At 34.9% G+C, this 16,717-nt stretch overlaps 1 protein-coding gene across 5 annotated transcripts in view; it reads left to right on the forward strand.

The window, feature by feature from the left end:
* Positions 1-16,717, forward strand: part of apc (APC regulator of WNT signaling pathway) — a 187,278-nt gene that overhangs the window by 107,149 nt on the left and 63,412 nt on the right. For 4 of the 5 annotated variants that reach the window (XM_039759426.1, XM_039759429.1, XM_039759428.1 and 1 more), the window contains 2 exons: positions 7,511-7,595; positions 16,300-16,501. In XM_039759426.1, coding sequence (XP_039615360.1) covers positions 7,511-7,595; positions 16,300-16,501 — 287 coding nt within the window. The remainder of the gene's footprint in view (positions 1-7,510; positions 7,596-16,299; positions 16,502-16,717) is intronic. The other variant, XM_039759431.1, reaches the window with a different exon arrangement.

Raw genomic sequence — 16,717 nt, forward strand, 5'->3', positions numbered from 1 at the left:
TATGGCAGATCACTGTTAATGTATCATTACATATTACATTACATTACTCCTAATTATCTCTTTTGAGATTCTGATTTTAAGATCTACGAATTAAGTATGTGTAATGCACAGTTTTAAGATGAAGCCAGGTAAATGTTATGAATACTTTATTATTGTTATCTGAGATATTGAGGGATCCCTTTTCTGTCATTATCTACCATTGTCTAGGGCTGCACAGTGTGAAGTGAGGTGATGAAAGGTGGAAATGCCATTAGTATTTTCATCCTCACTAAATAAAATATATTCAAGAGTATGGATTAATAGAAGATTATGAATTTTTGCAAATTGCTTTTGTGAGAGTTAGTGACTTGTACTTTTAAAAATAATTTATTGCTCAAAGTCATTTTTTGATACATAGCTCATAATAGTACAGAGTTAACGGTTTCAATGCAGAATAACTTCCAAAACTTAATATCTAATGTGCTCATATAAAGCATTTATGATGGCACACAGTACTGTCCAGTTCTGTGTTGTAACATACAAATATTTATATCTAATTATTTAGGTTTGCATGAAAAAATTCTTAATTATAATATGGTAATTTTACTCCTCACATATTTTAAGACCAAACCTGAATTTGCAAAGTACAGCAAAGGGATATTCCTATTCCACTGTAATAAAAGGTGGTTTCTGCAGAGATAACAAGACACCTGGGTGCTGCTTTTCATCACCAAATAGAATGCAAGTGCCTCTGAAAGCCTGTTTATTGGTTAACTTAGTGCCTAGAAGCAGAAAGTATATCTCAGAAGCTTAAAAATGATTTATTTTGCTACAGTATGCAATTCTAACAACTGAAACAGTTCTGCTTTTGTGTTTCACAAAAAAGATTTGATTAAAGATGTTTGCATCCAAGTAAGTCCCATGCCCCAAAGTCTCTTTTTCAGCTTGCGACATGTGTTTCAGTCCATACAATTTAACCGATATTTGTAACCTGCCAATTAAAATGTTGAAGATACATTGTTGGTATTTATTCCACAGTATATTTTCCAAATACATATTTTGTTAGCAAGATTTTAAGGCATACTGTTAAAAGGAAGAAAAAATAGGATATACATTTACTGCTGTATACTATTCGTTCAAAATATATTAGCATAAGGGAGAATATCACGTTTGTCATTTATTAATCCAGTGTTTAGCTTGAAGGATACAAAAAACACACAAACTGTGAATTCCTGTATTAAATCACATGTACTTTAAGTAGAAACTACAATTATTGAGACATCTTAAGTGTGCCTCCTACAGAAGTAAATATAGGATAGTGCAGAGATTTCTAAAGCTATGACTCAACTAGTCATATAATTTTTGTTATGCTGTTGTCAGCTTGCAGTGGTAACGGCACACTTTTCTACATTACTTTATATTTGAAACCATTTGTGTTATTTGTTTGGAATGACCATAGCTGTGAAAAATTGTTTACTTATTTTAAGGACTTGTAAAATGATGTATCTTTAGTGTATTAGATGATTCTTATATCTCTCTCTTTCTGTCTGTTATGGTCAGTATGCTTTATAATCCATGTACATTTTTTTTCTTTTCTTTCAGTAAGTACATTTTTATTAAGCTTCAAATGACACAACAGTAGTAAGACACAATTAAATAAAAAGTACACATACATTACCTTAAAAATGTAATCGGCAGTTAACACCCTGAATCTATATTGCTTAAATAGCCTTATAGACCAAAATCTTATGAGATGTATATTAGAACTTCAAAAGTTAACAAAAACAGATGCCTAGCATATTATTTTAGAACAATGAAATTATGAAGAATATTTGCACCATTCCTTTTAGAATTTGAGTTTTCCCCTAGTTTTAAGACCGTAGTTTTCCATTACAAGTCAAATATGTTTTATTCCTTCACCTTTTCCAGCTGAGCTGCATTACATGTTAATTGAATTTAAAAGAGAACCCTAAAAATCATTAAACACTTTTTGGTATATTCTGTTCTTGTCTGAATAACATGCATGCATGCATGCACACACACACCCACAGCTTCTCACTTGTCTTTTAGTTTATTTGAACAGTTTAATTAGCTAGATCTTAGGCTTCCTTTAATTGAAGGTTTCCAACTTTATAGTCTTTGATTAAAAGAGCTATAACTGTTACATCAGCAGTCAAAGTTTTAAGAAGATAAATCTGTTGTGTTTATTTTTGTGTATAATTATTTAACAGACAAAGTTTGTAAGTAGAAGCTACTAGATATAAATTTTGCAGACATTCTTGCTTATTTCTGTCTATAAGGTCGTGTAACTTTAATTAGAAGATTAACTTGTGAGATGGAATAAATGATGTATTTGAACTCAATAGAAAATATGTATATTTTTAAAAATTTCTTTAATTCAATAATTGTATCACATTTGAAACAGTCGCTTTATTGTGTATTGTCTTTCTAAAATGTAAAGTTGCCCTGGATATTCATTTCCTTTACATGAAAATTTGAATACCTTTTATAGAAGTGGTGTGTGATCAATCATTCCTTTTACTAAATAATACATTTTATGTTTTAACACCTAGGAAAGCAAATCTAAAAACTGTAGTATAATTACTTTGAATCAGTGATATAGCAGGAGTAGGTCAATTGAATAGATGGTCATAATGATTACTTCAGAGGGAAATATCACCTGGGGTTAAATAGTGGCTTATTCTTACCATAACTGCCTCATAGCATTTGAAATTTTGCTCGGTTGATCACTGAAAAGTGCCTTTTGTGAGGTGTATTGTTGATTGGCGAAATTCATCAGAGCTTTTATCATAGTGAATTTGCGGGGTTCACAATTTTTTCCCTGTAGGAGGTGCTGTGGTGGCAGTCTGATGTGATGTTTGGAGATTTTTTATTTTCTTGCCTCAGTGACCCAGTCAGACTTGAGGTGGCAGTTACAGCCAGTGCCTATACCACATTAAGAGTGACTGCCATGAATGCATAGATGCACATAAGTCAATGTTCATTGATGACCACATGGATATTTGGGTCACTAGTTTGGATTTAAACCGCAGGCTTGCTCAGATGTTGTGGAAGTGCTGTCTGGCTGCCGGATTACTGTCTGAATGGTCTTTCAGTGCTGTAGGAGGACTTGGTTTGTATAGTAGTGGCCAAAAGTTTTGGCAGTGACACAAATGTTGTGCCTTGCAAACTTTGCTGCTTCATTATTTTCATATTTTTTTACATGTTTCTATGGTATACTGAAGAACAATTATACACATTTCATAAGTTCATAAGGCTTTTATTGGCAAATACATCAGATTTATGTAAAGAGTCAATATTTACAGTATTGACCCTTCTTAACTTCTACAATTCTTTCTGGCTTGCTGGATATCAGCTTCTGGGCCAAATTCTGACTGATGGTGATCCATTCTTGCCTTTTTAGTGCTTGGAGTTGATCACAATTTGCGGCTTCTGCTTGTCTACCCATTTTTGAGAGTTGACTACAAGTCCTCAATGGTTTTAAGATCTAGGGAGATTTCTACCCATGGGTCCAAGCTTTCAGTGTTATGGTTTCCGAGCGGGTTTGTTATCAGTTTTGCCCTGTGACATGGTGCTCCATTATTCTGGAAAATACATAGATCATCACCTAATTGCGCCTGGATTGTTGGGAGAAGTTGCTCTTGGAGGAAGTTTTGATGCTATTCTTTATTTATGACGGTGTAAGAATTGGGCAGAATTTTGAGTGGGTCCACTCCTTTGGATGAGAAGCAACCCCACACATGGATTTTTGTCTCCGGATGTTCACTGTTGGCATGACACAGGACTCATTGTAGCGTTCACCTTTTCCTTCTTCAGACAATTGATTTTCCAGATATCACAAACAGCCAGAATGAGGATTTTTCCAAAAAAATAACTTTACTCCAGTGTTCTGCTATTCAGCCCTTGTACGTCCTGCAGAATTTTAGCCTGTCCTTGATGTTTTTCTTGGAAACAAGTGGCTTTTCTGCTGACCTTCTTGACACAAGGCCATTGTCCAAAATTCTTTTCTTCACTATTCCTGCAGATGTACTGGCACCTACCAGCAGCAAATACTAAGCAAGCTCTGTCCTGGTGGCAACACTATTCTGTAGATGGCTCATAAGGATGAGATGGTCCTGGCGCTTGCTGGACACTTTTTTTTTTTTTTTTAGCTGATCATTTTGTGCAAGGGCCAAAACAAGTGAAAATGGGTTTTTGTAATACAGTTAAATGTTATGCCAATAAAGCTGTTTGCAATGAATTAATATGCATCTGATCAATTTGCACAAATAATATAAAAACAATGTGAATTGCCACCACAAAAACTGAAGCCGCAAATTTTGCAAAACACATTTGTGTCACTGCCAAAACCTTTGGCCACTACTGTAGATAGACTAACATTCATAAACTTAAATGAGTCCTGGATCGGCAGAGATTTCCAGCCACGCTACTGCTGGTTTTTGGGAGTAGATGGGTACCTTGTCCGTTTACCGCACCTCTTATTTGCACTTAGCTGCGGGGGCTTTGGTTTGGGGGTATGTTCCTTTGAATTTATGCTTTTTGCTCCTGAAATTGTATAGTTTTGGTATTTTATTATATTTTGTCTCGGGAAGTCACAGTGACAAAGTAGTTGGCACTGCTCCCTCACAGTCCATCACATTTTTGACTATAATAATCAGTTGGGCATAGTTGACAGACACTTAACAGCCCATTGCACCAATATAATATACTAAAAAGAAGTTCATTTTATCTGTCTCTATTGATGTCAGTGTAATTTGCGGAGTTCAGCGATATTCTCAGACATTTTCCAAAACTCCTGTTTTTCTTGTGTCATTGTTGGTTTGCTCCCATCAAAATATGGCATTAGATAGTTTAGAAATGCAGAAGTGTGTAATAAATCAGACTGGTGTTTTGGTGTTCCCCATAAATGACTGGAGGGAAGGAGACCTCACCTGTTTCAGCTTAATCTTTCACTCTCATAGTGTTTAGAATGGCGTAGGAATAACAATGGAAAATTTGGCCTTGTTTTTATAGTTGACACCATCTTTTATTCTACATTTTTTGGTTTTATCTCTTAGTAGTTATGTCTAATAGTACATTCTGAAAGGAGACGGTATGAAATTGATTTTTATTCATTTTCATGTGGAACTTTAAATACTTAACGTACCAATGAAAAGTAAAAAAAAATGTCTGATGTTTGAAAGAGTTTTTTTGTTGAAGCCTAAAATTAGATATTAATAAAAATTGTTCTGCACCTAATGTTTCACTCGGCATAAAGGTTTTTTAATGATGCATAGGATTTTTAATATGAGAAATCTAAACAGGTTAGAGTCATAGGGAGGGAAAGCATAGTGCCAGGGAGCACTGTACACAAGGCAGGAGTTACCCCTGGATGAGATGCAAGTCCATTTCATAGCACACTTCTCATATAGAGCCTGCTTAGATTGACACAATATTAAGAGTATTATGTCAATAGACAGAGTATAGAGACATAATGTATAAAGTGTTTGAATCTCTTCAAGCTGTTTCTTTCTTAAAGAGGTAGTGATTAGTAGAATTCAAATACATTCAAAAACCTGCATTGGGTTTAAAACTGAAAAACTTTTAGCAATTTTTTTTTTTTTTCTTTTTTTTCCAGTTGTGCTTAAATGTGAGCCCTTTTTTATTAACCTTTTGATACTCAAACTCCATGTACTATTTAACTATGTCAGATTTTTTTCTTAATGCAAGTCAGGGCACACAAGGTTCCTGACCAGGCAGACAGCATGCTTGTCTTTTTGTCTTTCTTTTCTTTTTTGCAACATGATACAAGGTTACAGTCCTTTTTCCTTGTAAATGACACATTGGTGCTCCATTTAAACAGAAAAATGTTTTGTTTTTACATTACTTTTTCCATCATTATTTGCTTACTCAGTCCTTATTTTATACTGACCCCTTGCCCACAACATCATGGGTATTTAAGACAGGTGAACATTTAAGATGTTAAACTAAATTTGTTCTTTAAAAAGTAAAAAAAAATCAGTCTAGACAATGGAGCAAATTAGAATTCACTTTGGCCAGATGACAGCGGTCACATCAAAAAATGGGCCCTTGCTCTTTCTCTTCCTCCCTTACATACACATGCTCCTTGAAGTGGGGGTGATTTGTTATGGACTGTATCAGAATACATTTAACTATTGTACCAGCAAAGCTATTTTTCTTCACAATTGTTTATATTATGAGTTTGTTCTTTATTGCTGAGTTTCTGTTAGTGCTAAAATGTCCATATGGCAAAGTACTTTAAAGCAGATGCCAATTTACTTTTAATAATACAATTTATTTACACTTTACAGAGGAAAAAACACATGAAACACCATTAAGTGTGAGCAGTGTGCCAGGGATGGATTGCATAATAGATGCTTTAAAAAGTTATTTCTGTTTTTTCCATGATTTATAGTACTACTTGCAAGCAAGGCACAATAAGGCACTTTGACAAGCAAATGGTACTAATGTTTTACAAACATTTTTGTTCTTGTATGCTGCTTTAAAATACTACTATATTGCAATGTAATTTACAGTATAAATATTTTTAAGTTGGTAATATCTCACCAGACACTATACAAAATTGTTCAACAAAAATATTGAAATCTAAAATTGTTAAAAGACTTAGCATAGTGAGAACATTTGTTTTCTTTCCTACCTGTTTTTTCCATATTTTTTCTTTTAATTTTTAAAAATATTTATATTAAATCATAGCAATGTTTTCTTTTTCTTAGCTTATGCATAATCATGTTAACACATTTCTGCTATCAATTAATAGTTCCACAATTTACTTTTTGTATTCTGATTATGCAGCACAGCTTATAGCTTTAGAACATCCTTTAACTCCTCTCTGATTAAGGCACTGATGAGAAGATTTTTATATTAGTTTGCCTACTGTTTCAACAATGTATAGCTACAGTTTTAACACCACATGAATGGTGAAAGTAATTTTTTGTTAAGTACAGCTTTTAAATGTGTAATTCATTATTTTTTGTAATTACTACTTAATCTTATTAGTTTTGTTGGGCTTTATTTAGTTTAATTTAATTTTGTAATGTACCCCTTTATCTAGGTTGCTAATTATAGTCACAACAGTTTGTAGTTATCATTTATTTCTGTCCAATATTCCAAATATTTTTAAAGGTGCATATGCACTTTGGCAATAAACAATAAGTTATCTGAGGAAAAAGTCTTAAGGAGACATGTTCAAAAGAAAGAGAATCTATTATATGTTGCTTTAAATTTCATGTCATCAGCGATTCCATTTGATACGTTTTTTTTCAAGTGGAATTAAATGGCTCTTGTGAGTTTTTGCCAAGACTTAGATGTGCTTGGATTTCTCAAAAAGAGATTGTGAGGGAGAACAAAAGGAGCTGTGATGTCCATTAGCAACCGATCTGATGCACTGAAACCTTGTGAGTTAAGCTAAATCAGAAAGCAGCATGCAGCTTCCTCTGCTTAATACAGCATGGTCATAGGAATACTGATTGTACTCCATTCTCTGCTCCAGGAGGTTCTTAAGCAGCTTCAAGGAAGCATTGAAGAAGAATCCATGGGATCTTCGGGACAAATTGACTTATTGGAACGCCTTAAAGGTGGGATTTGAGCTTCAGTTATGATTTCATGTATTGCTGCTAGTTTAGTGGTTGGCAGCACATTTAGTCAGGTCTGCTTTTTAAATAAATAGTATGCATATAATCTTGTTAGCCTTAAACAATTTACTATATAGCTAAGACAGTTAAAAGAGTAATATGGCATTGCATTTACATGTTATAAATATGCTCCCTCATTCCACACCTGTAGTGTTGTTTTAAAAAAAAAAACAAAAAAAAAAAACAAAATGCAAAACAAACTTACAAAGTTAGTATTGTTTACTTTTGCTCCTGTAAAATGGAAATTCATTTTTGTATCTTTTCTTATATTGTAGTGGTATTTGTTTAATTCAATACCATTTTCAATTTAAAGCATAATTCTCACTGTTATTTAAATAACATCATTAATTAAATGTCTATATAAAATTATAGAAAGCATAATTTTTATATATGCTGGTTTAATTATCAAAACAGTTTGTTTTTGTATATAATAAAAATGTTTTACAGTAATGTCAGTTTGATTTATATACTCTGAGTTTAGCTTCATGTAATAGGTACTATATTTATATAGGTATATATAAAAGATGATACAGTAAGTTGTTGCTTAGAATTAGGAATGTATTTATTAAAACACTGATTGGAACCAAAGGTACTTTTTCATGAAAACCTATTATAATGATGGAGATTTTTATAGCAGTTTTCTATGGAAATAAGGAACATACATCGCAAATGACAAATTCAGATGTCATGTATTGCAGTTGTAGGTATCTAAAATGATCCAAGTGTGTGTTTTTGGTTATGAAAATATTAACAGTACACTAAAACTATGGTAAATGAATAGATAAGGTATAATTCAAAAAGCAGAGATGTTTTAGCAAATATAAAAGCGTAATCTGTATAACACTATTTCCTTAGTAAAACTAACATTTTTACAAACATTACTTTTTATAGTATTTATCATATTTTGTATTTTTATTTTGCATTTAATATACTTTTATACTTTTAAGTTTGAGAAAATGGTCAGTCATTTTCAAACATGCTTAATACAGTTTAAGGTTGTGCTGTGGCTGGATCTTATACCAACAGCACTGTTTGCAAAGCAGGAAACACTCCAGTTGTTTTAAAAAAATACTATTCTTAAATTGTTGAATCGTGGTTACCGTTTTTCCAGCATGGCCAGAATATCATTTGGGCCCTTCAACAACAGCAACAACAACATTTATTTATATAGCACATTTTCATACAAATAATGTAGCTCAATGTGCTTTACATGATAAAGAAAAGATAAATAAAAGACAAAGTAAGAATTAGAATAAGACAACACTAATTAACTTAGAATAAGTGTAAGGTCTGATGGCCAGGGAGGACAGAAAAAACAAAAAAAACTCCAGATGGCTGGAGAGAAAAAATAAAATCTGCACAGGTTCCAGGCCACGGGACCGCCCAGTCCCCTCTGGGCATTCTACCTAACATTAATGATCAGTCCTGTTTGTATTTAGGGTTCTCTTGGAAGGGCTTGATGATGATGGTCATGTAGACTTCTGGCTTTTAATCCATCAATGTAGGACATCACGGTGCTTTGATTAGGTGGTGATGGCGCAGATCGCCACCACAGAAAACCAGGAAAAGAAGCAGAAAAGAGAGTAGGGGTCAGTATGGATTTTAGAGCTACCATGAATAGTTATTATAATGAATTGAATACACAAAGTATCAGGATTAAATGAAGGTGAAGTTATCAGAAAGCCATGTTAAAGTAATGTGTTTTTAGCAGTTTTTTAAAGTGCTAAACTGTATCAGCCTGGCAAATTTGTATTGGCAAGCTATTCCAGATTTTAGGTGCAGAACAGCAGAAGGCTGCCTTACCACTTCTTTTAAGTTTTGCTCTTGGAATTCTAAGCAGACACTCATTTGAGGAACTGAGGTTACGATTTGGAATATAAGGTGTCAGACATTCCAATATATAAAATGGAGCGAGATTATTTAAGGCTTTGTAAACCATAAGCAATATTTTAAAGTCCATCCTGAATGACACAGGTAACCAGTGTAGTGACATCAATACTGGAGAGATGTGCTTGGATTTTATTTTCCTAGTTAGGATTCTAGCAGCTGCATTCTGCACTAGTTGCAAACGATTGATGTCTTTTTTGGGGAAGTCCTGAGAGGAGTACGTTACAGTAATCTAGACGACTGAAAACAAAAGCGTGAACTAATTTCTTAGCATCTTTCAATGATATAAGAGGTCTAACTTTTGCCATGTTTCTTAAGTGAGAGATTGCTGTCCTAGTGGTCTGATTTAATATGTGATTTAAAATTTAGGTTATACTCAACAGTTACCCCTAAATTCTTTACCTCCATCTTTTAATCCTAATGCATCAAGTTTATTTCTAATGATCTCATTGTCTCCATTATTGCCAATCACTAAAATTTCTGTTTTCTCTTTATTTAGCTTGAGAAAATTACTATTCATCCAATTAGAAACACAAGTAAGACATTGTGTTAGTGAATTAACAGCTTCTGGGTCATCAGGTACTATTGATAAATACAGCTGTGTGTCATCAGCAAAGCTGTGGTAACTGAAGTAGTGCCTCGAGATAATCTGACCTAACGGAAGCATGTAGATTGAAAAGAGCAGCGGACCCAGGATAGAGCCTTGTGGAACACCATATAGGTTATCATGTGTCTTTGAGTTGTAATTACCACAAGGCAGGCTGAATGAGGGAGTATGAGGCTCTGGGCAATGTTCTGCCGAGAAACCTTGTTTTCTGGCATTCATTTGCATGTTGCTTTCATGTGTATCACCTGCCTAAATATTGTTGCAGATGATTTGCACCCCTTCATGGAAACAGCATTGCCTAATTCTTTCAGTAGGATAATGAGCCCCGTCACACTGCAAAAATTGTTCAGGAATGGTTTGAGTGACATGACAAAGATTTCAAGGTATTGACTTGCCTCCCAGATTCTTCAGATCTTGGTTCTGATAGAGCATCTGTGAGATGTTCTGGTAAAACACGTCCAGTCCATGGAGGCCCCACCTTAGCGGTAGATCCTTCATATGCAATGTCTTGGTGCCAGATAATACAGGACACTGACAGAGGTCTTGTGCAGTCCATGCCTCAACAGACTAGAGCTGTTTTGGCAGTATGAGGGGGACTTACACAATATTAGGCAGGTGGTTTTAATGTTGTGGCTGATTGGGGGGTGTGTGTGTATGCAAATATGTGTATATGTATACACTTTGTACACTACTGGTCAAATGTTTTAGAACTTTTTTCTTCAAAATTAATTAATTGAACTGCAGTGAATGACCTAAAATGGTGAAAAGGTAAACGGGGAAAACTGCCAGTTTTAAATTTAAGTTTAGGTTAGCAAAAACTAAAAAAAATAAATAAAAAGGAAATTTCAGAATATTACAAATATTGCAAGTGTATATATAAAATGTACGCATATATGTAAGTATATGTTTGTCATATTAGGACTTTTGCCCTGTTTTCAATTTTTGCATATGCTATTTTTTTTTTTTTTTTACAATATGTGGAGCGAAAAGCACCCAGTAGCAAGCGCATTTTAATTATTAACCTTAGGTACATTCTTTACTGCTCCAATTACAATATTATATAGTGTAGTCCATTCTGATCTTAGCCTGGGAAGGTCATAGGGAACCAACTATGTGCAACTTCTGATCTTTCCTGGAAACACCGCAATGAATTTCAAATTTCCTGTGTTTGAATTTTGTTTCTTGAGACATTAAAGGTTAAAAAGTTATGAAAGCATTTGTCCACTTATTTATTAAGACTGGTTGGACCAACAGTCCTATATCCCTGATGGCTTATTGTATAAACTGAGAGGTGGAGTTGTGCAAATATGCATGTCCAAGAATATTTTAAATTATTTTGTTATATACTTTGGCTTGAATGTGGTGACAGTGAGGATGTAAAAGAGCATTGATGCATACCAAAAATTTTCCAGTGAAAAAGTAGGTCAAGTTTACTTCCATCAAGTCAACATTGTAGATTTGGTATTTCTGAAAATGAAGTACAGTGCAGCAGACACATAAAAGCGAGCATCATTTTTCAGGTTCTTTTGAAATTTCAGACCAAGACAAGTTGTACAGCTATTGATTTTGTGTAAATTAAAGGCACTTTTTGTGCTTTTGATTTTCACAACATTTGCCTACATGTGTGAGTGAAGGTATTTTCCAGAATATTGAGTAATTCTTTGCAGTCTTAGACCCTATTCAGACAGGATTAGTTTTACACCAGGAGATGGCATATGCAGTAGTAATTTGTACCTGAGGGCTTCTATAGTTTTTAAGCCCTTTTTGAATGTGATAATTGGGTGTTAGTGGTTGAAGTGTGCCATTCTGCACTGGTACTCTGTACCAGCATTTCCCCATTCCCTTTAGTTAATATACACATAACCGTGCAGACCACATTAGCAACCCTTGCTTATAACAGTATGTTTGTTGTCACTGCCAATGGGACCTCTCCTGTCTGCTTTTTGATTTAAATTGTATATATCAGTTGTATATTAAGGCAATTGCAGTCCATCTGTTTACTATTGATAAAACATTTAACATAGAGAAGTTAATTATGACCATGTGACAGGAATGGGCTCTGTAAAGCCGCATTGCCCACACTAAAGCATTGATACCAATAAACTGATTAAAACTAAACTTGCATGTGTAACATCAGCTCAGTTGATAACATTGACTGCACTCTATAGATCTGCTTAATTTGTCACTGCAAAGGTACCGTCAATAAATGAGCAATATCTGTAGGAAGTAAGATAAAATGGCTGAAATTCCTATCATCTTTGGTGTATGAAGATTTTTCCAGTTTAAATACTGATTGAATTTGGAAGGTAATAGTAGCAATTAGAACTTGGCAAATCCTATTTGTCTCCAATTTTAAACTCTTTAGCTGTATTTTCCAAAGTAACATGTGGCATGTTTTAATTTAAGTGCCTTGTCATTGATTAAAAAAAAATTGTTTAGTGAAAGCTGTCCGTCATTCATAACAGAACATTTTGTGATTGACGGTCAATTATGGCCAATGAAATCCACAGAATACGTAATTGACAAGAGATGAGGCTTTGTTGTTCACTTTCAGTTCCAGAGGTAAAAGCTGATGGGTGAAATGACCAGTAAAATCCACAGATTCAGATGCTAGCAGCAAGGAATATTTACACAAGTTCATGAATCAATGCTTGATCCTTACCAAATATATATGGTGTATTCTGCATGCTTGTCTGTACACTAAGCACAAAGGCCAGTGTGGTGAAAATTAAAATGACAAAAACTAAGTTTATTTTATTTTCCCATTTTCATTTAGTTCTAGTTTCCAGACAGTTATTTATTTTTAGTGTTAGAAAATACTCATTTTGTTAACTCATATATATATATTTTGCCAAAATTTAATTGCAGCAACTCAAAATTGTACGCAGCACTTTGTATGGCCCCTGTGTTCTTGTATACATGCCTGACAACATCGGTGCATGCTTCTAATGAGATGACAGATGGTGTTGTGGGGATCTCCTCCCAGATCTGGACCAGGGCATCACTGAGCTCCTGGACAGTCTGAGGTGCAACCTGGTGGCATTGGATGGACCAAAACATAATGTCCCAGAGGTGTTCTATTGGATTTAGGTCAGGAAAGTGTGGTGGCCAGTCAATGGTATCAATTCCTTCATCATCCAGGAACTGCCTGCATACTCTCACCACACGAGGCCAGGAATTGTCGTGCACCAGGAGCCACTGTACCAGCATAGGGTCTGACAATGGGTCCAAGGATTTCATCCTGATACCTAATGGCAGCCAAGGTGCCTTTGTCAAGCCTGTAGCGGTCTGTGTGACCCTCCATGGATATGCCTTCTCAGACAATCATTAACCCACCACCAAACTGCTCATGCTGAATGATGTTAAAGGCAGCATAATGTTCTCCATGGCTTCTCCAGACCCTTTCACTTCTGTCACGTGCTTAGGGTGCATCTGCCAATTCTGATATTCTATGGCGAATGCCAATCGAGCTGCATGCTGCTGGGCAGTGAGCTCAGAGCCCATTAGTGGACATGGGGCCCTTGGGTCACCCTCATAAAGTCTTTCTTGTTGTTTGGTCAGAGACATTCACACCAGTGGCCTGCTGGAGGTCATTTTGTAGGGCTCTGGCAGTGCTCATCCTGTTCCTCCTTGCCCAAAGGAGCAGATACTGGTCCTGCTGATGGGTTATGGACCTTCTATGGCCCTCTCCAGCTCTCCTAGAGTAACTGCTTGTCTCCTAGAATCTCCTCCATGCCCTTGAGACTGTGCAAGGAGACACAGCAAACCTTCTGGCAATGACACGTATTGATGTACCTTTCTGAAGAAGCTGGACTACCTGTGCAACCTCTGTAGGGTCCAGGTATCGCCTCATGCTACCAGTAGTGACACTGACTGTCGCCAAATGCAAAACTAGTGAAGAAACAGTCAGAAAAGATGAGGAGGGAAAAATGTCAGTGTCCTCCACCTGTTAAACCATTCCTGTTTTGGGGGTCATCTCATTGTTGCCCTCTAGTGCATCTGTTGTTAATTTCATTAACACCACAGCAGCTGAAACTGATTAACAACCCCTCTGCTACTTAACTGACCAGATTAATATCCCATAAATTTCATTGACTTTATGCTATACTCTGATTAAAAAGTGTTCCTTTAATTCTTTTCAGCTATATATATATATATATATATATATATATATATATATATATATATATATATATATATATATATATATATATATATATATATATATATATATATATATATATATATATATAAATATATATAAATATATATATATATATATATATAAAATAACCCTAGCCTAAACCCAAAAAACGGCTCCTCCACTTAACTTTACAGTTGGCACAATGCAGTCAGGCGGGTAATGTTCTTCTAGCATCTGCCAAACAGAAGTGTGATTTGACACTTCATAGAACACGTTTTTCAGTGCTCCACAGTCCAGTGGTGGTGTGCTTTACACCATTCTATCCTACGCTTGCCATTGATCTTGGTGATTTGAGGCTTGCATGCAGCTGCCGGGCTATGGAAACCTATTCCATGAAGCTCCCACTGCACAGTTAAAGCTAGTGGAAGTTTGCTGATTCCACAGCTGAACAGTTCCAAAGCATTGGTGACTTTTCAGCACCATGCACCTTAGCAGTCATTGACCCCATTCTGTCACTTTACATGGTCTTCTGCTGCATGTCTGAATTGCTGTTGTTCCTAAATGCTTCCACTGTCCAATAATACCACTTATAATTGACTCTATAATATCGTGCAGGGATGAATTTTCACGAACAGGATGCTACCTTTGGAATAAGACTATCTCCTGGTACTATGCTTGGAGTCACTAAGCTCTTCAGAATGACCCATTTTGTTTCACCAATGTTTGTAAATTGAGACTGCATGGCTGGGTGTTTGATTTTATACACCTGTGGCAATGGGTATGATTGAAACACCAGAATTCAATTAAGAGGTGTGTCCCTATACTTTTGTCCATATACAGTAGTGTGTGTGTGTGTAAGTCACTCATTTAGTTATACAGTATTATATAAGACAATATAGCAGAAAAACAGAATTTTGTCTGTTAGAAATATGCCTCCACTCCTTTTTTCTCTTTTACATTTACTGTGTTTATTTCCAGTTCTTGTGACTCTTAGTATCAGAATAGTATCTTAACTTTTCTGAATGTGGGCAGTTACTTTACTTTTGGTATATCCCAAGTGTTGAATATGTATAATGTTCCTTTCTACCATTAGGGCAGACTGTCCAGCATTCAGCATTCTAAGTATTTTTGCCACCATTTGCAGATGTTCAAGTGTAATTTATGTCTTAGCTGTCAATATAAAAGTAAACTGTTATCCCAGCATAACTAAAATGGATTGTTTAGGCTATTTTGCACTCAGGCCTCTATTTATACATTCGCTTAAAATTTTAAGTTGGCCTTTCGCGCAAAACATCTTGAATTTTAGCCTCCATCTTGCAGATTCTTTTGTTATAAGTAATGCTTTCAATTCATTTATTTATAAACATACTAACATTCAGTAATCTTAAGCTTAAGGTTGATGACTTATAAATTTGCATGCTCTCTGTCCACTTTAATGTGGCTTTATTAGAATCAAGATTACATATAACAAGATGCATTTTAAAGTATAGTCTTGGATTCTGTTCCAGGAAGCCCATGGGATTACTGATAAAAAAACGCACTTTGTTATAGGAAAGTTGTTTATTCTTCAGCCTACAGATATGGAGAAAAAAAATCAGTTTTAAAGCAGAGATTACCAGGCTGGGTAAAATAAATTACAGGTCATTCTCTTTTTCACCTTTATATTAATTTTATTCAAATAAAGTTGGTTTGACAAACTTATCATTTGACAGCATTAAATACAAAATGTTTAAAGTGTTTCTGTTGAAAGAAAGAAACAATACAATTTTGTTTGAGTGCACCACGAAATAGAACAGAATATGTAGTGGCAAATTTGAATTAAAATATAATTGGAAAGTTATTTATATTAATGTTAATCTGCCACAGCCTAAAGATATCTAGTATATTTACAGTATTTGTTCTTTTTTTTATTCAGTGCTTTCAATAACAAATGTGTTTAATATGGTCTTTTAAACATCATTTGTATATTTGTGTATGTCAGTTATGTAGTCTGTGATCTTTCTCCTCAGAGATGAACTTGGATGCCAGCAATTTTCCTGGAGTAAAGTTAAGACCAAAGGTTCCACTGCATTCATATGGTAGTCGAGAAGGATCCATTTCTGGGAAGTCAGGAGAAAGTAGCCCTGTTCCTATGGGGTCTTTTCCAAGAAGAGGCTTATTAAATGGAAGTCGGGAAAGCACTGGTTATTTAGAGGAATTAGAAAAAGAAAGGTATGTTGTATATTTTTTTTTCTTTCTGATATATTCCTTATTTTCATGTGATCAAGCATAGAGTAAGCCTGCATTAGGAATGTAATGCTTAGTTGTAGATTGTTACTGTGCATCAGTTTCTGAAACAATTGCCACTTTTGCTGAATGGAATGTGCCTGTTGTCTTCTAAAACAGTGAAATGTTTTAATTTGGGTGATTAAGGGGCAGGTGGTTATT

The sequence above is a fragment of the Polypterus senegalus genome, chromosome 7, assembly GCF_016835505.1.
Source record: "Polypterus senegalus isolate Bchr_013 chromosome 7, ASM1683550v1, whole genome shotgun sequence".
Taxonomy (NCBI): Eukaryota; Metazoa; Chordata; class Cladistia; order Polypteriformes; family Polypteridae; genus Polypterus; species Polypterus senegalus.